The 22,688-nt window shown below is 47.5% G+C and overlaps 1 protein-coding gene and 1 pseudogene across 2 annotated transcripts; one reads left to right on the forward strand and one right to left on the reverse strand.

The window, feature by feature from the left end:
• Positions 1-1,596: 1,596 nt before the first annotated feature.
• Positions 1,597-8,757, reverse strand: LOC102556474 (uncharacterized; annotated as a pseudogene).
• A 3,120-nt stretch (positions 8,758-11,877) lies between these two features.
• On the forward strand, positions 11,878-21,814 carry LOC120097800 (thymosin beta-10-like). Of its 2 annotated transcripts, none has more exons than XM_039096320.2 (2): positions 11,878-12,099; positions 21,336-21,814. In XM_039096320.2, exon 2 carries the CDS (start codon positions 21,397-21,399, stop codon positions 21,529-21,531), a length of 135 nt encoding a protein of 44 aa, XP_038952248.1. In that variant the 5' UTR covers positions 11,878-12,099; positions 21,336-21,396; the 3' UTR covers positions 21,532-21,814. The 2 variants fall into 2 exon arrangements, with proteins under 2 accessions (XP_038952248.1, XP_063132943.1); XM_063276873.1 differs by lacking the exon at positions 11,878-12,099 and adding an exon at positions 12,441-12,538.
• Positions 21,815-22,688: the final 874 nt, after the last annotated feature.

The raw sequence follows: 22,688 nt of genomic DNA on the forward strand, positions 1-22,688 counted from the left end.
TGCTCATGTTCTGCCCAGTGCAAAAGAGAGGCTCTTTGTGGCTTCCCGCAGAAGAGCAGTCTCCTTCTGGCAGCCTTTGCATCAAGATGAAGAACTCTCAGCTCCTCCAGCACCGTGTCTGCCTGGACACTGCTGTGCTTCCTACCATGATGATGACGGGCTGACCCTCTGCAACTGTAAGCCAGCCCCAATTAATAATTTTTTTTTTTATAAAATGGTTTTTTTTATAAGAGGTAATGGTCATGGTATCTCTTCGCAGCCATAAAACCCTAATTAAGACACCTTGGATCTCCTGCAGGAATGTCTTACTGTTCTGTTGCTGCGATAAAATACCCCAACAAAGGCAACTTAAGAAAGGATTTGTTTTGTCTCACAGTTTGTGATACAGTGTACGGGGAAATCAGAGTAGAAGGAACACCTCAAAGCTCCTAGTCAGTCAGGAATAAAGGGTGATGAATCTCTGTTGCTCTTTGGGATCTTTTCTCCAGGTATTGAAAGACCCCTGAAGGGAGCCCCCCACTCAAGTCTCGGGAAAGACGCGCACCCAGTAGGACACAGACACCGACCTGCTGTAACCACACGAGGAAGATTTATTGTAAGCGAGATGAAACGAGAGCTCAGGCCAGCATGCTGGGGTCGAGACTCGTACACCACACAGGGAGTAGAGGAGTTCGACCCCGACCTGAATTTTCACAGAGCTTATAAAGGAAAAAACCACAAACCAGGGGGATCAAGAGGGAGGGAGGAGGGGAATTCCAAAACCATAAACTGCCCATACAGTTAGGTCATATACTAGTCATGTGTAACACTAGGCAACACACCCAGGACTTTGTGACATTGTGATTAGGGGTAGTGACATTTTACAGGGCCATTGGACCATTGTGGCCGGAGGCTATGGGTCATTGTGGCTGTTCCAGGAAACTTTTCATGCAAGAATGTTCCGGGAACCATTGTACAGCAAGGGAGGGGTGAAAAGTTCATGTTCTCACAGACCCTACTTCTTCTTTTTGGGTAGCTAGGCCCCTACTTCTTCTTTTTGGGTAGCTAGGCGGCTTATTATTAATTTTTAATCCTTCATTCCCCACTTCTTCTTTTTCATCAGCTCTAATCTTAGAGCCATTGTTCATCCCATTGTAACTCTTGGTACTGTTGTCGCAGGACCAGTACCTGAACAGCACTCACTCTTTCTTTTATAAATGCCACCAGCCTATTGAGTATACATGGCCCGAAAGTAAGTAGAAGCATGAGAATTATAATGGGCCCAACTAAAGTAGAGAGGAGAGTGGTTAACCATGGGGACTTATTAAACCAACTTTCAAACCATCCCTGTCTGTCTTCTCTTTCTTTTTTCCGTATATCTAAGCGCTCTCTAAGTTTAGCCATCGAATCCTTGATCACTCCAGAATGATCAACATAAAAACAACATTCTTCTTTTAGAGCAGCACAGAGTCCTCCTTCCTTGAGGAATAATAAATCTAGTCCTCTTCTGTTCTGTAGTACCACTTCAGACAGGGAGGTTAAAGACTCTTCTAGTTTAGTTATAGATTGTTCTATGGATCTAAGGTCAGTATCCACAGTAATTCCTCATAATATTGGGGGGTCTGAATTAATGCAGCGGTACCCGTACCAACTCCAGCCGCTATCCCCAGTCCCATGAGTACTGCAAAGGTCAAGGTGATAGGCTCTCTCTTCCAGCGACCTCGGTGATCAAACTCATCTACAAAAGAGCTATCATCATGATATAGGAGTCTAGGAACGAGTTGAACCAAAATACAGTAATCTTTGGAAGTATTGAAAACAGAAGTTGATACACAAGGAGTGAGACCAGTGTTGCAGGCCCATACTGTGTCTAGGGGGGGTACTAGATACTGATTACCTTCCGTAGGCTGGACGGTTTGTGTTTGATTACAAAGGTGCTGTTTATCATGAGGTACCTGGCCTGAACAAAGTCCACTTCCTGAGACTGCTGTTAGAGTTAACTTTCTGTTTTCCCCCCAAGGGCATTGAGAGGAGTCTGTTGTTTTGTTGTAACCCCTGGTCTGAGCAATACCTTCATAATATGGGGGGCTAGAGGCATAGCACAACCAACAAGACTGAGTAACGTTAGGATTGGTACGATTCAGGACCAGGAATGCCCCTTATATTAAGCTAAACAGACGATTTTCAGTGTCCGGGGGTATGGGAGTATTTGAAGTGGAGGGAGGTTCTTTAGCTAGGACATTAGGACCTACAGGTTGGGCTGGGGGGCTACTGAGGCTTAAGCGAACCATGACTGATGATCCAGGCTTGTTATTATAGTCATTAAAAACTACCCCCCATCTCATGCCCCTTATCCATGTTTGGGTATCATAATTTTTACCAGTGTCTGTAAATTTGATCCGAATTCTATCTAAATCAGCAGGGCGACAGTCAAACCTTTTATATGGTTCTATTATGACATACCTCCCTGGCCCAGAGTTTTCAAAAGAAAAGGTAGCCTTGTCATGAGTGTATTCGCTGTCCCATTTCCAATCACCGTCATTGGAAGAAACACAACTCCATTTAGCACAATAATGTGAGGCTGGTCCCCCACATATAGTCTGCTTATTATGCTCTGGGCAGCAGTAAAACCCATAGCTTCTTACTTGATTAGGGGGAATGGAAGTGGGGATAATCTGTTTGAGGCAGAAAGCTAGGTCAGGCCACCATGTCCCTGGCGGTGCTATTTTGGAAGTGGTGAATAAAACCTGATCCAGAGCAGGACCAAGAACCTGCCAGGTTAGAATTAAAGGCTGATGTGGGTTGTAATTTGGTAGGTAAACCTGACCTGAGTGAGGAGCAGTCTTAACTGAATCATCTGGTGGGTGCTCACGGTCAGGTCTGGTGGTTTTGGCGTTGGGAACATGAGTAGTAGTGGGGCCTCGGTTTGCATCAGCAGCAGCAGCGACGGCAGCAGTGGCGGCTTTGGCGGCATTGGCGGCGGCAGCGGTCTGGATGATTTCCGGTTTCGATGGCGTGGGTTTCGGAGGCGTGGGTTTCGGAGGCGTGGGTTTTTTAGCTGGCAGCGGAGGATTCGCAGCTCCTATGTGTCCTGGCCATATTCCTGTATCTTGGCTCTTTACCTCTGCGGCACAGGCGAAGCTTAAGAGGATTATTAGTAGTTGCCACCATCCAGTTGTTGTCTTCATTTTGGTTGGGTGTCTTCTTGACGTGGGAGGCGTGTATCCAAGCAGCGATCCCATCCACCTTTACTGCCGTGGGGGTGGTCAGCAACACCAGATATGGTCCTTTCCACCGAGGCTCCAAGGTGCCAGCTCGATGTCGTCTGACTAAGACCGAATCTCCAACTTGGAACCTGTGGGGCACCTCTGAAGTTCCCGGTGCGTAGGCTTCTTTTATCTGGTCCCAGATCTGTGTTCTGATGACTTCCAGAGCCTTTAGATGAGTAAACAAAGCAGAGGATGAGGAGGAGTCAGCACTGGGATCCAATATCCCACTGGACTCAGTCAAGGGGGGCAGTCCCCCATGGAGAATCTCATAAGGAGTGAGGCCGAAACGTCCGGGTGTGTTTCGGACCCTAAGAAGCGCAAAGGGAAGGAGAGTCACCCAGTCTTTACCACCGGTCTCAATGGCTAATTTAGTTAGGGTCTCTTTTAGAGTTCTATTCATTCTTTCTACCTGTTCTGAACTCTGGGGTCTATATGCACAATGTAATTTCCAATCTGTCCCCAGTTGCGAGGCCAATCCCTGACTTACCTGGGCAACAAAAGCTGGCCCATTATCCGAGCCGATTACCTTGGGCACCCCAAACCGGGGTAAGATTTCTTCAAGAATCTTCTTGGCCACCACCTGAGCAGTTTCGGATTTTGTGGGGAAAGCCTCCACCCATCCTGAAAAGGTATCAACAAAGACTAATAGATATTTATTACCATATTTTCCTGGCTTTATTTCAGTAAAATCCACTTCCCAATGGACTCCTGGTCGGTCTCCTCGTCTTCTTTTTCCAGGTTCTTGATAGGGCTTAGCGGCGTTAGTAAGTGTACAAGCCTGGCAAGAGTCAACCACCTGCCTAATTGTTGAATTTAAATTTAACACATGGTATTTAGAAGCTTTGACAAGTTGTTTTAGTTTATCTGCCCCTAAATGAGTCAACTGGTGCAGTCTCTGAACATAACTTATTCCTTCTTTTGTTGGCAGGATCACTCGCCCATCCATAGTCCGCGCTACCCCATCAAAGCTGAATTCTTGAGCTTGTTTTCTGCAAACCATATTTTCTAATATTTTAAAATCATTGGCTGAATAAATGTGGTTAGAGTCATCAGTAACTGGAGTTTTTACTGGAGTCTGACTCTTTTCTGCTAATATTGTTACCTGCTGGGCCACCTGTTTTGCCACGAGGTCCGCCATTTGGTTCCCTTTTGTTATAGGATCTTCTCCTTTTTGGTGACCTGGACAGTGAATAATGGCCACCTTCTTTGGCAAATGTACTGCCTCTAAAAGGGCTAAAATCTCTTCTTTGTTTTTGATGTCTCTTCCCGCCGAAGTGAGTAGCCCCCTTTGCTTGTAGATGGCTCCATGTATATGGGCTGTAGCAAAGGCATACCGGCTGTCGGTATAAATGTTAATGGCCTTACCTTCTGCCAATCGCAAGGCCTGAGTCAAAGCCACGAGTTCAGCTTTTTGAGCTGAAGTTCCTTCTGGAAGACTACTTGCCCAGATTACCTGTTTTCCATCTACCACTGCCGCTCCCGCTCTCCTTTTTCCTTCCACCACAAAACTGCTACCATCTGTATACCAAGCAGGCACACCTGGCCATGGTCGATCAGTCAGGTCCTTTCTTGTTCCGGTTTCTTCCGCCAAGATATCGACACATTGATGTATTGGGGTGGAGTTATGTATCTCAGGGAGAAGAGTAGCAGGATTAAGAATGGCAGGTGGGGCGAAAGTCACTCGTTCATTCAGTAACAGGCTCTGATAGTGAGTCATCCGGGCGTTAGTCATCCACCGGTCCGGGGGCTGCCGCACAATACTCTCCAGAGCATGGGGAGCAATGACAGTCACATGCTGACCTAGGGTAAGCTTGTCAGCATCTTTAACAAGTAAGGCCACGGCAGCAATGGCTTTTAGGCAGGAGGGCCATCGCTGGCGACCGGGTCTAACTTTTTTGACAAGTAGGCTACCGGGCGTTTCCAGGGCCCCAGAGCCTGAGTTAAGACCCCGCGGGCTACTCCAGCCCGTTCATCAACATATAAAGTGAAAGGCTTAGTCAAATCTGGCAAGGCCAGAGCAGGGGCTGCCAGTAGTGCAGCTTTTATGTCCTCAAAGGCTCTTTGGTGCTCCTCGGTCCAGGTGAATGGGACCTTTTCTTTTGTAAGAGGGTACAAAGGGGCTGCCAGTGTTGCGAACCCCGGTATCCAGAGTCTACAAAAGCCCGCCGTCCCCAGAAACTCACGTACTTGTCGCGGAGTGGTGGGGGTCGGGATCTGCATCACAGTTTTCTTTCGAGCTTCGGTGAGCCACCGCTTTCCTTCTCGGAGAGTGTATCCTAGGTAGGTCACCTCGGTGCGACACAGCTGAGCTTTTTTAGCAGACACCCGGTACCCCAACTCACCCAATTCATTTAGGAGCCTTTTGGTCCCCTCACGACACAGTTCCTGGGTTGAAGCAGCAAGCAGTAGGTCGTCTACATACTGCAAGAGAGAAATCTGGGGATTTTGTGCCCTAAAAGGCGCAAGGTCTCGATGGAGCGCCTCATCAAAGAGAGTAGGGGAATTTTTGAACCCTTGGGGCAGCCGTGTCCAGGTCAGCTGGCCAGTGTGTCCTCCTTCTGGATCTCTCCACTCAAAAGCAAATAGTGGCTGGCTGTTGGGATGCAACCGAAGGCAAAAAAAGGCATCCTTTAAGTCTAAGACAGTGTACCAAGTCCGCTCTGGTGGTAGGGAACTTAGTAAATTGTAAGGATTTGGAACCGTAGGGTGGATGTCCTGCACCCTTTTGTTAACTTCTCTTAAATCTTGTACTGGTCGATAATCATTAGTCCCAGGCTTGCGCACAGGCAGGAGAGGAGTGTTCCAAGGGGATTGGCAAGGCACTAGAATCCCTAGTTGTAACAGTCTCTGAATATGTGGCCGGATGCCTTCTTTAGCTTCCCTACTCATAGGGTATTGTTTGACTGAGACTGGAGAGGCATCGGCTTTTAATTCTACTACTACTGGCGGTACTTGCTTGGCTAACCCCATCCCTGTCTGCTCCGCCCAGACTTCGGAAAAAGCAGACAGCCACTCGGGGGCTAGTAACTGTTTGGGATTCTGCTCATGGAGGCGGTATTCTTCTTCTAAACTTAAAACCAAACATGCAACAGGGGCCTCTTCCCAGGTTACTTTCGGCCCTTTTGAGGTGAACTGTACTTGAGCCTTAAGTTTGGTTAATAAGTCTCTTCCCAGTAGGGGCGTGGGGCATTCAGGAATCACAAGAAAAGAATGAGTCACTTGGCTTTTCCCTATATCTAAAACTCGTTTAGTGGTCCAGGGGTAAAGTTTACTACCAGTGGCTCCCATCACCATAGTCTTTTTTTGCCCCAATTGTCCCAGTGGCTTGGTCAAAACTGAATGTTTTGCTCCTGTGTCTACTAAGAAATCAACAGGAGTCCCCTCCACAGAAAGAGTTACCCTAGGCTCGGGGAGGGGAGTCGAGCCCCGACTTCCCTAGTTCTCTTCAAAGGCCAGTACCTTGGGTCCTCTTTGTTTCTTTTTAGGACAGTTTCTGGCCCAATGTCCTTTTTCTTTGCAGTATGCACATTGATCATTTTCGAGCTGCAGTCTTTTTCCTCCCGGAGGTCTTCTTGCTCCGTTGCCCAGGTACCCTGACTGTCCCTTCTCTATCCTTTTGTCACCTACTACTGCGGCCAAAATCTTAGTTAAGTTCCTCTCCTGCCGGCGATCACGCCGGTTCTCTCTCTCTTCTGCCTCTTTCTTTTCTCTCTCTTGTTTCTCTTCCTCTGTTTCCCTCTTATGATACACCTTCTCTGCTTCTTTTACTAGATCTCGCAAAGTGTAGTCCTGGAGCCCCTCTAACCTCTGCAGCTTTCTTTTAATGTCCGAGGCGGACTGCCCAATGAAAGCCATGGCTACAGCCGCTTGCTGTCCCTCCGAGGAGGGGTCAAACGGTGTATATCTCCTATAGGCCTCCATCAGTCGCTCTAAGAAAACAGAGGGCGGCTCTGCTGGTCCCTGAAGAACTTCTCTTACCTTAGCCAAATTAGTGGGTCGCCGAGCGGCCCCTTTGAGCCCCGCCACTAGAGTCCGGCGGTATACTGTGAGACGCTCCCTACCTTCCGCAGTGTTGAAGTCCCAGGCTGGGCGGGTCAAGGGGAAGGTTTCATCTATAAGATTGGGGAGATTAGTGGGGGTCCCGTCTGGTCCGGGGACATTCTTTCTGGCTTCCAACAGGATCCTCTCCTTCTCCTCTGTGGTGAAGAGGGCCTGCAGGAGTTGCTGGCAATCATCCCAAGTGGGCTGATGGGAAAACATAAGGGACTCAAGAAGCCCAGTCAAGCCCGAGGGATTTTCTGAAAAAGAAGGGTGATTAGTTTTCCAGTTGTATAGATCAGCTGAAGAGAAAGGCCAGTACTGCAAAGGGACAAGTTCATCGGGGCCTGGCGGGGGGCCACCAACATAGGCACGGAGGGGCAGGGCAACAGTGAAATCTCCTTCTGGGCTGCGGCCTCTCCGGCTCCGTGTCCCCGCCGCAGGCCCCCCCACCCCGTCCTTCTCGACAGGTGCCGGGACCGGGGGTGCAGATGGTCGCGGCAGAGGATAAGGGGGAGGCCGTGGCTCTGTCCACAAAGGGTCCTCGATCTAGGGGTAGATCTTCGGAGGTGCCGAAGGGCCTGCCGACGGTTGGGTCTGCTTAGGTTTAGCTGCCGCAACCGCCACCGTCACTCCGGACCCCATGGTCCAGGGCTTAACCCAAGGTGGGGGATTCTGGACCAGGTCCTGCCAGACGATGATATAGGGGATCTGGTCGGGATGTCCTCCTATTTCCTGAAAGATAATGCGCTTAACAGCGAAAACAAGAGACAGGTTAAAGGTTCCCTCTGGTGGCCATCCTACCTTAAAGTCCGGCCATTCGGATGAACAAAAAGTCTGCCAGGGTCCCTTCTTAACGTCTACCGAAAAATTGTGAGCTCTAGTCCTTACTTCAGTCCAGTGATCCAGAGTCAAAGTCAAAGGAGTCGTTACTTTCTGTCCCATGTCGAGCTCGACAACACACACCACACACACGAGCACAAACAAAAGAGAAAAAAGAAAACAAAACCGACGTCGACTTCGTGTCGACCAGAGGCACTGAAACTGATCGGCAGGTCGCAGACCTTGCCTAACAAACCGGTCGTCAAGGAGTAAAGTCCCCTCTGGACCTATCAGATGGGGTTCACCAGGCGTCCCTGGTCCCCCCTTGTGTCCTCCTGGGATGTCTCCCAGGGCGAACGGACGGTGGATACCTGGACACGTCTATCCCTTTCCACCCCGCTCTCCTTCCTGGAGCGCGGTCTCACTGAGCGTCCGCAAAACCGAAACAGCGATCGCACCAGATTCCCAGACAGAACATAGACACAGACCCAGACACAGCGCTGAGATAAAACAGAGAATCTTACCTCCAAGTGGGTCTAGGACCCCTGGGTGGTCGCGCCGATCCCGGACGAGCCCCCAAATGAAAGACCCCTGAAGGGAGCCCCCCACTCAAGTCTCGGGAAAGACGCGCACCCAGTAGGACACAGACACCGACCTGCTGTAACCACACGAGGAAGATTTATTGTAAGCGAGATGAAACGAGAGCTCAGGCCAGCATGCTGGGGTCGAGACTCGTACACCACACAGGGAGTAGAGGAGTTCGACCCCGACCTGAATTTTCACAGAGCTTATAAAGGAAAAAAACCACAAACCAGGGGGATCAAGAGGGAGGGAGGAGGGGAATTCCAAAACCATAAACTGCCCATACAGTTAGGTCATATACTAGTCATGTGTAACACTAGGCAACACACCCAGGACTTTGTGACATTGTGATTAGGGGTAGTGACATTTTACAGGGCCATTGGACCATTGTGGCCGGAGGCTATGGGTCATTGTGGCTGTTCCAGGAAACTTTTCATGCAAGAATGTTCCGGGAACCATTGTACAGCAAGGGAGGGGTGAAAAGTTCATGTTCTCACAGACCCTACTTCTTCTTTTTGGGTAGCTAGGCCCCTACTTCTTCTTTTTGGGTAGCTAGGCGGCTTATTATTAATTTTTAATCCTTCAGTATAAAGTCTAAGATCCAACCAAGAAATGGCATCATCATCATCAGAAGACAGATCTGATCTCTCCACCTCACTAAGGCAATGCCTCCATAGGCATGCTCAGAGACCCATCCCTCAGAAGACTCTAGAGTCCGCCGGTTGACAACACTAACCAGCCCTGATCTTGCATAACGTGGAGTCCAGGCTGCACAGGAGACAGAAGTCCCTCCTTCTTCAAGTAGATTGGCTGAAACTGGTTTTGGTCTAAGATCACTGGCAGGGTGATCTTATACAACTTCTAATATTCATTGTGTGTATGTGTGTGTGTGAGTGTGTGTGTGTGTGTGAGAGAGAGAGAGAGAGAGAGAGAAACCAACATCTCTTTTTTTAATTTATTTTTTAAGATTTTATTTTATTGTATGAGTACACTGTAGCTGCCTTCAGACATACCAGAAGAGGGCATCAGATCTCATTACAGATGGTTGTGAGCCACCATGTGGTTGCTGGGATTTTGAACTCAGGACCTCAGGAAGAGCAGTCGGTGCTCTTAACCACTGAGCCATCTCTCCAGCCCCCAACATCTCTTTAAAGCCACAATAGTCAACAATTTCTGTAGTGAGCCATATTGGATTTGGGCCTGGCCGATTTGTAACTGCATGGCCACAGTAAAAGTCATGGGATTGTTGGACAGAGGCCTCTCCCATGTATTTACGGCACAGGAAGAAAAGACCAAGTAGTAAACACCCGGTGTCTCCACTGCATGACCTCTGCTGAGCCCGGCTGATGCATGTGGAACTGACACACCTGGGCCACACCTGGGTGGTGGTCAACTTACTTCTGCCTTTTGCTTCCTCAGCCTTTATCCTTGAGATTTAGGCTGGTCTTCTGGGATTTCTCCCTAATTAATTCAGGTCTCCTAGTCTTTTGTTACCTAAGTCACCAGCCAGGTAGTCAGGAGCCAGGGTTTCCCACTGTGCTTCCCAGTTATTTTCTACCTGGAGACTTGGGTATATAAGTGGTGAATAAAGCTACAGGAGACTCTCACTCTCTCTTCCGCTCTCTCTCCTTCTTCCCTCTCTCTCTCTCTCTCTCTCTCTCTCTCTCTCTCTCTCCCTCCCTCCCTCCCTCCCTCTCCCTCTCTCTTTTCCTCTCTTCCTCTCCTGGCTTGACACGATAACCTGTGTGTGTGTGCATGTTTCTTTCATCCCGTAGGCTTTTGCCCTATTCTCGGTACCAAGTCGGTGCTGGCACCGACAAATTTCCATGACAACAAGGAAGGAACTATAAGGAAAGAAAGGAGTCTCTGAATGCCAGGAAAATCTCCACCCCTTTCCAGAAAGATGCAGACACCCCTCCCTTTACTAGCCAATCATCCTAAGGGTTGAAAAGTTGGTTCAGGAGTTTATCTCCCAACAATAAAGCCTCTTTGTTACTCAGTTGGTTTGGATCCACATTTCCAATCAAAGGAGGAAAAGACTGCATACTTAACAAGGCTTCGACTCTACAGAAGAATGTTTAGGGCCTGTAGCCACCTAGACTTTTAATTTGATCCCTGGCCATATCCCACAGTTGAGGTGAGATGGAAAATAAGGGACTGTTTAAAAAAAAAAGACATGGAAAGGAAATGGAGCCCCTTGCCCCTGCTGGCTGAGAATTTAGGGAGGGCCAATATTCTATAAATCTCTCCCACCTTGTTTTAGGCCTGCTGTATTCCCGGGATTTAATGGCCTTCCCATTTCCTTCTGATCCTTAGTGCTAATTCTTTTATAGCTAGCCAATCATGAAAGACTGTGAGACCAGCTCCTACGTAGATAGGGAAAGACACAACCTCCACTTGCATTAGAATAAAAACCAAGGGAGCCTCTAGCCCCAGTATGCTCTCTAAGGTGCTTTGGGCTGTGGAGGGAATTGGCTTATAGGCATGTTTCCCCACACCTGGTGTCTGCGGTACTGGAATGAACCCAGGGATTCATGCATGCAGGGCAAGCACCCCACACCCAGCCAAACCCAGCCATTTTCTACCGTAGCTCAATGTCTGGCAACTGGAGAGTATCTGACTCCTCCAGGCTTCCCTCCCAACACCAGTGCTGAAGGAAGAGAGCCACAGCCCTTCCACATCCTGGCCAAACATATATCAAATGAACCCCCAAGAGATCTGGAGGTACCCTCCCCCAGGACTATATGCTTAAGCATGTTTCTGCCGTGTGTAGGAAACTCCACATGGTGCTGGGGAATGTTCATGTAGTGCAAAATTCTAAAGACGCACAGCAATAGCACGGTCAGCCCCTCGCACTCCCTGCCTGGCTTTCTTCCCAGGTCCCCTAGTGCACTGTCACCCCTCCTGAATTACTTTCTGCCCAGCCCATGAATAACTGCTTTTCAGAGTTACCTTCTTCGAGAGGCTTCCCCTGACAGCACGTGATCAGAGCATCCTCGTGACTCACTCTCCCCTGTATTGGATGGCCCTGATCCCATCTGTCATGTCAGCCATGCTTTGTTTGCTTGTCTATGTCCGGGGCCTTCGCCCACGGTAAAGGTCAAAGGGCGGGGATGACTTCCACATTTATCATCAGCCTACTCCCTAGACAGCAGTCGGGAATCCACAATCCCTACTTCTCTTGTAGGAATTGTCCTGAGGGTGCTGGGTCACGTGGGCGTGTTAGGTCAGAGAACCTGTGAAAGCCTTTGAAGATGACAATATTGTGGGATGGGTTAAGCTCTTCTTATTCACTTGTAAGGAGTTGTGTCAAATATCGAAAGTTCAGAGAGCCAGTGAGATGGGTCAGTGGCTACAGCCTCACAAGGGAGAACCAGAGGTGGGATCCTCAGCACTGATGGACAAGAAGGTAAGCCTGGTCATTGTAATGTGCTGTTGGAACTCACTAAGACGCTCACCGGTCAAGACTTTTGTTTGTTTGTTTGTTCGTTTTTGTTTGTTTTGAGACAGAATTTCTCTGGCTGTCCTGGAACTCCCTCTGTAAACCAGGCTGGTTTCAGACTCGCAGAGATCCATCTGCCTCTCCCCCACCAGTGCTGAGATAAAAGACATGAACCACCACCGCCCAGCTCCATTCCAGGCCTTCAAGCAAGTCTGACTAAAGTGTCCTCCAAGGCCACTTGTCTGAGAATGGGCTGGCCAACCCCAGAAAGAGCAAAACAGCCCCAAACGAAAAACACTGTGTCCTTGAGAACAGATAAAGAGTAAATGATTTCCAAAAGAGAGGTTACTATTGTTCATCCCACGATACAAAAGTGCCTGCAAGAGGGTGAGGCAGAAGTTGTCTGGTAGGAGACTCAGCTGTGGAGGGGAGGGCTCAATTAGAAACTCCAGCTAACTGCCTCGACTTCCCCAGTCAGCTTCTTCTGTGTGTTTTGGGCACACCCTTTGATATTATCTCTGTCTAGTGCTGTTTGTTCTTTCCCTTGGAAGGGAAGCTTCCCTGAGGGGACACTCTGCTCTGCTTGGGGATTCTCTGTTGTGAAATCCAGCTGGCTGTCTCAATGGTACCTCTTCCCGTTGACTTCTGTTTCATGTTTTTTTAACGCCACAGTGGATGTTCTTCTCCTTACCTGCCTCTCTCCCTAGCTCTTGTGATTTACTCTCACGTTGCCTTATCACAGACCTAGTAAACTCATTCAAAAATGACAGTGTGACTACTGGAGACCATGGTACACACTGCACAGAACAAACAGCCTTTGTGCTTCTATTCACAGCACCTACTGTGGGGTGTGTGTGTGTGTGTGTGTGTGTGTGCGCGCGCGCGCGCATATGTGTGTCAGGTCTAAAGGAAACTCCATTTCCCCAAATCCAAAAGGCAGAAGGGACAAATGGCTGTCTGAGGTGCCTGTCACCAAAGCGCATGCTGGCCTCCAGGCTCCCTCAGTGTCACAAATACCTGTCACACATTTCAAAATCCTCCTCCCCCGGCCCTAAAGTCTGCACAGTTTGACCATACTCTATAATGGGAATTTTGGTTTCTTGAAAAAAAAAACAGAAATCTTATAAAAATATGCTTTTCTTTTATTCCTAAGTACGGGACATGGGGCTGCTGCTTCCGACCGTCCACAGCAGCTGACTATGATTTGCCTCATGCTCTAGCAGGGGCATGGTTTCACCAGCTGCAAACAGTTCCTATGATTGTGTGATATTTGGAATTCTGGGGACTTTTCAGAGGATATATAAATGTTAGAGCCCTGATTCGGAGGTGGGGTGGGGTGGGGTGGGGTGGGGTGGGGTGGGGTGGGGTGGGGTGGGGTGGGGTGGGGTGGGGGTTGTTGGTTGAAGTTTGTGAAGTGGTTGCATGCACAGAAGAAACAACAAGAAATCGGCTATCCTGATGGTGAGGATCAAACTTGTCCCAAGGAACCTAGTGCCCCTAGTCAGCAAGAAGTAGTCTAATGAGTCATCTAATGATAACATCGGCTCCCTACACCTCCTTTTTCTTTCTTATCTAGTGTTAGGGGGTTGAGGAAGAAAAAAAAGTGAAGAAGAGGAAGAAAGAAAAAACCCACAAAGTAGCAAAGACAAGCTACAGTACTCTCTAGTCCCTCTCTCTCTCTCTCTCTCTCTCTCTCTCTCTCTCTCTCTCGTTCAGTCTACTTCTTCCTCTCTCTCTGAACTCTTCCAGATGCCTCTGGCTGTCCTCTCTCTCTTGTCCACTATTAAAAACGTTCCCTTAACTACACCACGGAGTGCTCATGTCGTCAGTTTATACAATATGTATGCATTTCTGTGTGTATGTGGAGGCCAGAGGTCGATAGGTGTTGTTCTTCAGGAAATATCTACTTTGTATTTTGAGATCTAGTCTCTTATTGGAGTTTGGAGCTCATAGGTTTGACTGGACTTGCTGGCCAGCAAGTCCTAGATACCCCTGTCATTGAATTATAAGCATGTAGCACCACCACTGGCCTTTAATGAGAGTTCTGGGGGCTGAAATCAAATCCTCCTGCTTGCACAGTAAACATGCTCGCACAGTTTATGGACTGACTGAGCTATCTAGTCTGGTAAATATTTTTACCCCAACATCTCGGGCTTGTTGCTCCCAGCATGACAGCTTTTACATCTCTAAGGACACCGTGCCTGCTGTTAGGAACCTAAGCGAAACCAGTTTGTGTGACTTGGGATAATATAACGCCTGAGAGAAAGGAGCTTCAGACCAACCTGCTCTGATAAGAACTAAACCTCAGAAGTAGGCTCGGATGTGTTCAGAGACCAGGCACATTGCAGCCCAGATAAGAGCCAAACCCAAGACAGGTTCTGTCTTAGTCAGAGTTTCTATTTCTGCACAAACATCAGGACCAAGAAGCAAGTTGCAGAGGAAAGGGTTTATTCAGCTTACACTTTTTTTTTTAATCTTTATTAACTTGAGTATTTCTTATTTACATTTTGATTGTTATTTCCCCTTCCCGGTTTCCGGGCCTACATCCCCCAACCCCTCCTCCTCCCCTTCTATGGGCTTCCCCTCCCCATCCTCCCCCCAACAATCACATTCACTGGGGGTTCAGTCTTGGCAGGACCAAGGGCTTCCCGGTAGGATGATGTCACAGGTGAGGCAGGTACAGGATGGAAGGAGGCCTGTCATTGGAGGAGAAGGAAGGATGGATGGGCGGGAGAGAAGTTTGAAGGAAGAGGAGGAGACTAGGGGAGAGAGGAAGAGATAGGGCGGAGGAGAGGGGCTGAGAAGCCGTGGCAGGACAAGATGTTAAGATTCTGCTCTGTGTATTTACAGGTTGTTATTAATGTTCTCAAGGGATGGAGTACCGGGATTTGTATGTTTAAGTGGGCAATTATATCTTACCAATTGGATCTAAGATTATTGTGTTGTGTGTTCTTTTATGTGAGGGTTTGAGTGTAGGAAAGTGTGTGGCTGGGATGTGTTTCCGCCAAGATAATCTAGCAGATATCTGGGCACCGCGGTACAGAGCTAGCGGGGTAAAAGACACCGTTACTCTTTATTATTTTCATATTTTTACAACAACACTTCCTCTTCCACTGGTGCTCTTACTAGGCTATTCATTGCTACCTATGAGGTTGGAGCCCAGGGTCAGTCCATGTATAGTCTTTGGGTAGTGGCTTAGTCCCTGGAAGCTCTGGTTGGTTGGCATTGTTGTTCATATGGGGTCTCAAGCCCCTTCATCAGCTTACACTTCTAATTGCTGTTCATCCCCACAGGAAGTCAGGACTGGAACTCAAGCAGGAGCTGATGCAGAGGTCATGGAGGGATGTTACTTAGTGGCTTGCTTCCCCTGACTTACTCAGCTTGCTTTCTTATAAAACCGAGGACCACCAGCCCAGGGATGGCACCACCCACAAAGGGCTGGGCCCTCCCCGCTTGATCACTAGTTGAGAAAATGCCTTACAGCTGTATCTCATGGAGGCATTTCCTCAACTGAGACACCTTTCTCCATGATAACTCCAGCTTGTGTCAAGTTAACACACAAAACCAGCAGTACAGGCCCAGATGTGCTATGAAAAGGTGCCATTGATGTGTTAATTAACCGATCCAAAGTTGTGAACCTTTGTAGCACAAAGCTACCACCCAATGAAATGATACAAAACTTGGAATTTTGGAAATGGTCTCTAGGATCACACTGCCATGCTCCTAAAACAAGGCTTCTCTAGCCTGTGTTCATACCCATAGGCAAGAGATTGGCCTCTTTAAATGGCCACGGCCTCAGTGACCGTAGAACGTCATGCACCTTCACTGGGTTCACACATGCCAGCCTGTCAGACTAGGCACTGGCCAATGCACTGAAGGATGTTCTGGAACTCCTTCAGTGCCATCTTCCTATCTTACCACAGCTCAAGGCCAAGCCCGAAAGCTTCTGACACCTCCTCACTGGAGAAGATTTGTTTGTTAATCCCAACAGGTGAGAATAAGACCACAACCACAATCTTGGAGCCAAATTTGAAATAAGTTTTATTAAATACTGACCAGGAAGGCACTGATCAGAAACACATCCAGGGTTTCCAGACTATGTCACTGAATTATGTTAGATAGGATCTTATAAAAGCAAAGCCCACAAGTGTGTACTTCCCACCTTTGTTCCGTCGGGAGTAAGCAAACATCCTGACATACTTCCGCCTAAAATACTTCAACTACCTATGACCAAGCACATCCTCTGTAGTTGGAGTGACCAAGCTTCTTTACAGAAACCCAGGGCATGTTATCTTACATGAACTACAGTTCCCAGCATTATAGGAAGTTATCTGTCCTTGGGCAAGTTTAAAGATTAGAGGCATTCTTGTTTTATAGATATCCTAAGCACAGAAATTTAAGGGTAAACCATGACATCATCCCTCATATCTCTCCTGTGAGTTGTATCCTGGATCAAATCCTTGACTCTGTGGTGGGAATCTGTTTATAGTGGGAGCTAATCACCACTGGTACCCAGATGGAAATGTGTGAATCTTGTTAAGGCATCAAGGATGCAAGGGACAATAGTAATTTAGCAAAAACAGAAGGGTGAAGGGCCCTGCAGTGGCTGACCTCAGAGTCACTATCCAGGACAAGCCTGAAAACAAGAATGGGACCAGTCCTTTATTTCATCTGAGTCCCCTGTTTTGCAATGTGGTTTTGTTGTTTTGCTTTGAGTACAGCCTGATTATCTTTATTGGTTCCCAAGCGATTTGCATAGAAACAACTTTTTTTTTTCTTAAAAACATTGTCTTGGGGGTTGGGGATTTAGCTCAGTGGTAGAGCGCTTGCCTAGCAAGCGCAAGGCCCTGGGTTCGGTCCCCAGCTCTGGAAAAAAAAAAAAGATGAAAAAAAAAAACATTGTCTTAGTTGGGGTTTTATTGCAGTGAAGAGGCACCATGACTACAACTCTTATCAAGGAAATCATCAAATTGGGGCTGGCCTAAAGTTTCATTATCATACTGGAGGGAAACATGGCCACAGGCAGGCAGACATGGTGCTGGAGAAGATGCTGAGAGCTGAGAGTCCTACCTACATCTTGAGGGGAAGGCCACAGAAGTGAAGACTGAGACACACTGGCCAGACCTGGGCTTATGAGACCTCAAAGCCTCCCCACAGTGACCCATTTCCTCCAACAAGGCCACACCTACTCCAGGTGAAAGACTAGCAAAGACTCAGACCCCCTAGCAACAGAGTAGAGCCAAAAATGTAGGTCAGCCAGTTCAGTGACTCTGTTCCAGGAACTTGACTGACCACAGAACTGATGACTACACTAGCCGGTCCAGCAACTCTGTTCACTGACCATAAAAGTTAGATTAAAATCTTGAGAACAATCTTGAGAACCAGGGAGTTTCCCCTTGTGATTTTTCACTGGTATTCTCAACATTTTCCAATGACACCCTCCCTACCCCCTTGGGTTGTGGTTTCCTCCTTTAAATACCCCTTCTCCCAGCTACTTGGGGTCGCATTCCTCTACCCCTGCTTGGGATATGAGTCTCGACCCCAGTGCACTGGTTCCTATCAATAAACTTCGTGGGATTACAGCAAGGACGGTCTCTCGTGAGTTCTTGGGGGGTTGCGTCATCCCGAGACTTGAGTGAGGGTCTCCCCGCTCCAGGGGTCTTTCACAGCAAGGCCATGCCTCCTAAATGTGCCCCTGTGAATGGGTCAAGCATTTACACATGAGCCATTCCCATTAACAGCACCACAGCCAAACGATAACCTTGTTCCGCATAGGGCTGGTCGAGTATCATGTAGACAGCTACTTCGGCTAATGAGTCTACCTGTTGATACACCTGGTTCTGTATGATTTTAACAGATCCCTTTCTGATAAGGAACCTGGTGGTCAGCATGACTCCCCAGTTATATAGGCAGACATTATAGGCAGCCATTTTGTCCCCCTTTCCAGGGAGTTTCCTTTGAACTTAACATTCTAACTTTTTGTTGCGGATACAGGACAACATATACTCTCTTCTGTAACTACTTCCTGCTGAAATTAGGGCTTTGTTGTCAGGGCCCGGAAGGCTGGGATGTTAGTCAATGGCCAGGAGGGGACTCAGGCAATGGGTCATTCATTAGAATCATATTTCATGGACCTAGCTGAAGAGACAGGGGGCGAGGACATCATCTGGATGGATGGATCCCCATCAGCCTTCAGAAAGTCCAGGGTTCCCAGCCATTTGGTTTTAGTCTGCAGCTGATTCCTGCTTGGTTCCTGTCGTGCCTCCAAGTGAAATTCTTTTGGGATAGATACAGACTAGAGACAGAAGTTAAAGTTTAGGAACTTAAAGGGAAATCTTACTTTTGGAGCATCCAGGCCTATAATCCTGGTAGATGGGGAAGAAGAAGAGTCCCAAGACCAGAGGGAGAAAGAGATCCTCAGGAATAGGCAGGCTGGGGATTTTATGACTCCCTGATGCTTACATAAAACGTGTCAGTTTACAAAAGAAAGATAGGAGATTTAGTTATATTTCATTACCAGTGCTTGGTACTCTGTACTGAAATCCACATGGTCTGTAAAAGAGCTGGAGTAGACTCACACCTTTTTTTTTTCTTTAGATATTTATTTATTTACTATATACATGAGTACACTGTAGCTGTCTTCAGACACACCAGAAGAGGGCATCAGATCTCATTACAGGTGGTTGTGAGCCACCATGTGACTGCTGGGATTGAACTCAGGACCTCTGGAAGAGCAGTCAGTGCTCTTAACCGCTGAGCCGTCTCTCCAGCCCAGACTCATACCTTCGAGTCACAACAAAAGTTATGGCTTTGGGGTAAAAAGCATGAACTTTTTTTTTCTGTCCAGAAGGCTGGATATATAGATCGGGCAGGCATATTTTTAGCCCAGTGAGACGTGCCTTTAAGTTTACACTTAAATCCAAAGAAATCCAAAATTTTGTGCTCGTGACTGTGGTGTAGTCAGTTCTTCACCAGGGCTAAATTAATAGCTTATCAGAACTCCATTAATGTTAAGACTCTAAGCCTCTGAAATCTTAGGATAACGAGAACATCGAAGGGAGAAAGAAATCTGAAACATTTTTTTATTACCTTCAACGACTTTCTTGCACCTTTACAACTTGTCTTTACACCCTTGAAGCACTTTACTAGACCCTCGGAACTTACATAAGCTTAGAATCTTTTCACCCGTTTGTTAATTGTGAGACTCCAAGCTTGATTATCTAGAGCAGTCTCTGCAACTAGGATACCTGTTTATCCTTTCATGTGAGGCCGATTAGCAGGGCAAGCCTGCCCGTCTTTCTCAGCAGGAGAACGCTCTAGAATAGGCAAGGCCTGACTTTTACATATGAGGTGAACTAATAAGGTTGCTCCAGCCTTCAGGGAAGCAGCTGGTTTGTCCTCTGCTGCCAAACTTACAAAGCCACCTAGCTCTCAACACCACCGGAGATCTAAAAGGAACAAATTACAGCTAGAAAAAAATAAACCAAACGGCCTCTGTATCAATTAAAATGATGGAGACTTACCAGCTACCTGCAGAGTCACCTAATAGACTTCCACGGTCTCCATGCCTTCATGGTGGGGCAGAGGTCTTCATTTGTGACACAGAACAGCATAGGCTTGGCTGCCAGACCCAGAAGGTGTGAGAAATGTTCCCGTGTATGAGGCACCTGAGAAAATTGGCCTACGTTGACTCAGGCAGAGTTGGGCAGTCAATCCGACAGTAGCCACAGTTTGCAGTCAAGGCACGGGGCAGTTTACCCCAGTGGTTAGTGTCATCCCAATCCAGGTCTGCGGTTCGTCTTCTTAGGGTCGTGGTTTGCAGCTGGCATTTTGTCTTCTACAGGACGCATTTCCCACAAAACTGTCTATGCCCACACCGACAGGGCACCGAGAACCGGGCGTAAACCTGCGGGATTAAAAAACACACACATGACGGTTATTCGTGTTAAGAAAGATTGTCCACTCTGTGGTTTTATTTTTCGAATATCTACCCCAAGTTGACCTGGTGGAAAAATCTGGGAAGCACAGGGGAAACCCAGCTTAAGGCTTCGGTAACAAAAGACCGAATACTGTCCCCAACTTACTGGGGAGAAATCCAGGAAGTCCAGCCTAAATCTCAAAGACAAAAGACAGGAATGAATTGACCATCGCCCAGGTGTGTCAGACTGCTCCTTTGTTAGGAACAAAAGGCTTCCACGTGCATCAGCAGGGCTCAGCAGGGGTCAAACCCTGCAAGGGATCCAGAAGGGTCTGACAAGGGGGGTGAAACACTGCAGGGGACCCAGGAGGCTCTGACTCAAAACGTTGTAAACACCGTAGTGACCAGATCTCCTAGATTTGATTAGAGGGCCATCTATTGAGGATACCCAATTTTTAAACAAACTTCCTCTGTTGGAAGTTTCAACTTTTGTCTTTGTTTTATTTGCTTTAGGCTGGCCCTTGAAAACATGCAGGGAGGCTAAATAAAACCTATTCGTGTAATTAAGTGCACTAATCCTTAGCACAATCCAGCGCAAGGCCCTGGGTTCGGTCCCCAGCTCCGAAAAAAAAAAAAAAAAAAAGAATTTGACGCCTTACGAGGCGACTGACCATAATCTTGTGTGTGTGTGTGTGTGTGTGTGTGTGTGTGTGTGTGTGTGTGTGTGTGTGTGTTGGTTTTTTTTTTGAGCTGGGGACCGAACCCAGGGCCTTGCACTTCCTAGGCAAGCGCTCTACCACTGAGCTAAATCCCCAACCCCATCTTGTGTGTTTTAATCATCTTCTCAGTTGACAGTAAGTTAGAAGCTTTAAAAAATATATTAACAGTTTTTTCTTTTTTTTTTTTTTTCGGAGCTGGAGACCGAACCCAGGGCCTTGCGCTCGCTAGGCGAGCGCTCTACGGCTGAGCTAAATCCCCAACCCCAACAGTTTTTTAATTGAAGCTCTTTTAGCACCAAAATAAAACTTTAGATCATGAATACAGTCCACAGGGAGACTGGTAACTTTACTTTTCTCGTCCTGACCTAACACACCATTACAGAGTATTCCAGTTTCCGGTGTTTAGTGTTTGGTGCTCATAGCTGCGGCCCTAACTCCTTTTCCTTCTATTTACTTTTCTAAGATTAAATATTACTAAAGGTATCATAAAGTATTTTAAACCTTAAAATGTCTCCTAGCCTTCTAGATTTAAACTTTTAAAGAAAATACCCCGTCTCTTGCTGCAGCAACGCGAGTGGGAGCACCTGGAGCGCGAGCTTGGAACGAGAATCCACGAGTTGTAAGAAAATGGCAGATAAGCGGGACATGAGGGAAATCGCCAGCTTCGATAAGGCCAAGCTGAAGAAAACCGAGACGCAGGAGAAGAACACCCTGCCGACCAAAAAGACCATTGAACAGGAAAAGAGGAGTGAAATCTCCTAAAAGCCTAGGAAGATTTCCCCACCCCACCCCTTCATCTCCCTTCATCTTCATCATCATCTCATGATGTGGAGGAAGAGCCCCCTCCAAGATGGACGCGAGCCACAAGCTGCACTGTGAACCCGGGCACTCCGCGCCGATGCCACTGGACCGTGGGTCTCTGAAGGGGACCCCCAGCCCCCACTAATCGGACTCCCAAATTTCACCAGTTTGCCCTGGGATATTATAGAAAATTATTTGTATGATTGATGAAAATAAAACACACCTCGTGGCAAAAAAAAAAAAAGTCTCTTAATTCTGGGCTCCTACAATAACAAGAAAATCAATTATCCTTTTTTATTTCAAGAGGAGAGAGAGAATAATCAGGGAAAAATTACATTCTGGACAAGACAAAACCAAACTCCAACGGGACAAACGCCTCAGTGCTCAATATCTGGGATTCACTCACAACCCTCTGGGCTTCCCCAGGCAGTTTGGATCACCTCTCTGACTCCACTTTTGGAAGCGCGAACCACCCACCCTCTAGGCCCCAACCTGCTCCATTTCCTTGTGACTTTTGCTCCTCATGGCCATCCCAAGGCACTGGCATTTCCACACATGCTAGGTCCCTCTTCGGGGCTATCTCTAAAAGCCCCAGCCCTGCCACACAGAGCCCAGCCTCAGCCACTCTCCATGACCCCTTCATGTCTGTGAATTCAATAGGGCATGGGTGACGATTCCGTTACAATGTTCAGCTGCCAGCACGAAGTACACTCTTGAGTATGAATTCGAGGAGGCGAAGCTTTAATACATTAGACGATCGTTGGTTTTGAATCCTATCTTTTATAAATCTTGTCTTTATGACTGTTCTCAGGACAAGAATTATCATACAAAAATTCACCCTAATTCAAAATATCTCAGAGGCCTGTTGAGGCCTCCTTGCTTGGTTTACACCATGGGGTCCCCTTTAATCAAGATGGTGGTTAAAGTCACATGGCACTAACCTTAGTAAAGATGGCTGCCAGCCATGTGTTTGCTTCTGGATGGGGGGAGGGGTCATCACCTAAGATGGCAGCCAGCCACTTGTTTCTTATATCTCAAGATGGCGTCGTGCTACTTGGTTCCTTTTAAGATTACCTATGCATATATTTTTAACTATCAAACTCTTGTGTTACGAATTT

Source organism: Rattus norvegicus, chromosome 17 (assembly GCF_036323735.1).
Source record: "Rattus norvegicus strain BN/NHsdMcwi chromosome 17, GRCr8, whole genome shotgun sequence".
Classification (NCBI taxonomy): domain Eukaryota; kingdom Metazoa; phylum Chordata; class Mammalia; order Rodentia; family Muridae; genus Rattus; species Rattus norvegicus.

Bases quoted from the DNA above. Each gene is read 5' to 3' on its own strand.
- LOC120097800 (XM_063276873.1), top strand. From the start codon at position 12,459: ATGATTTCCAAAAGAGAGGTTACTATTGTTCATCCCACGATACAAAAG. The intron at 12,539-21,335 runs GTAGGAGACTCA...CTCTTGCTGCAG, and splicing joins GGTGAGGCAGAAGTTGTCTG to CAACGCGAGTGGGAGCACCT.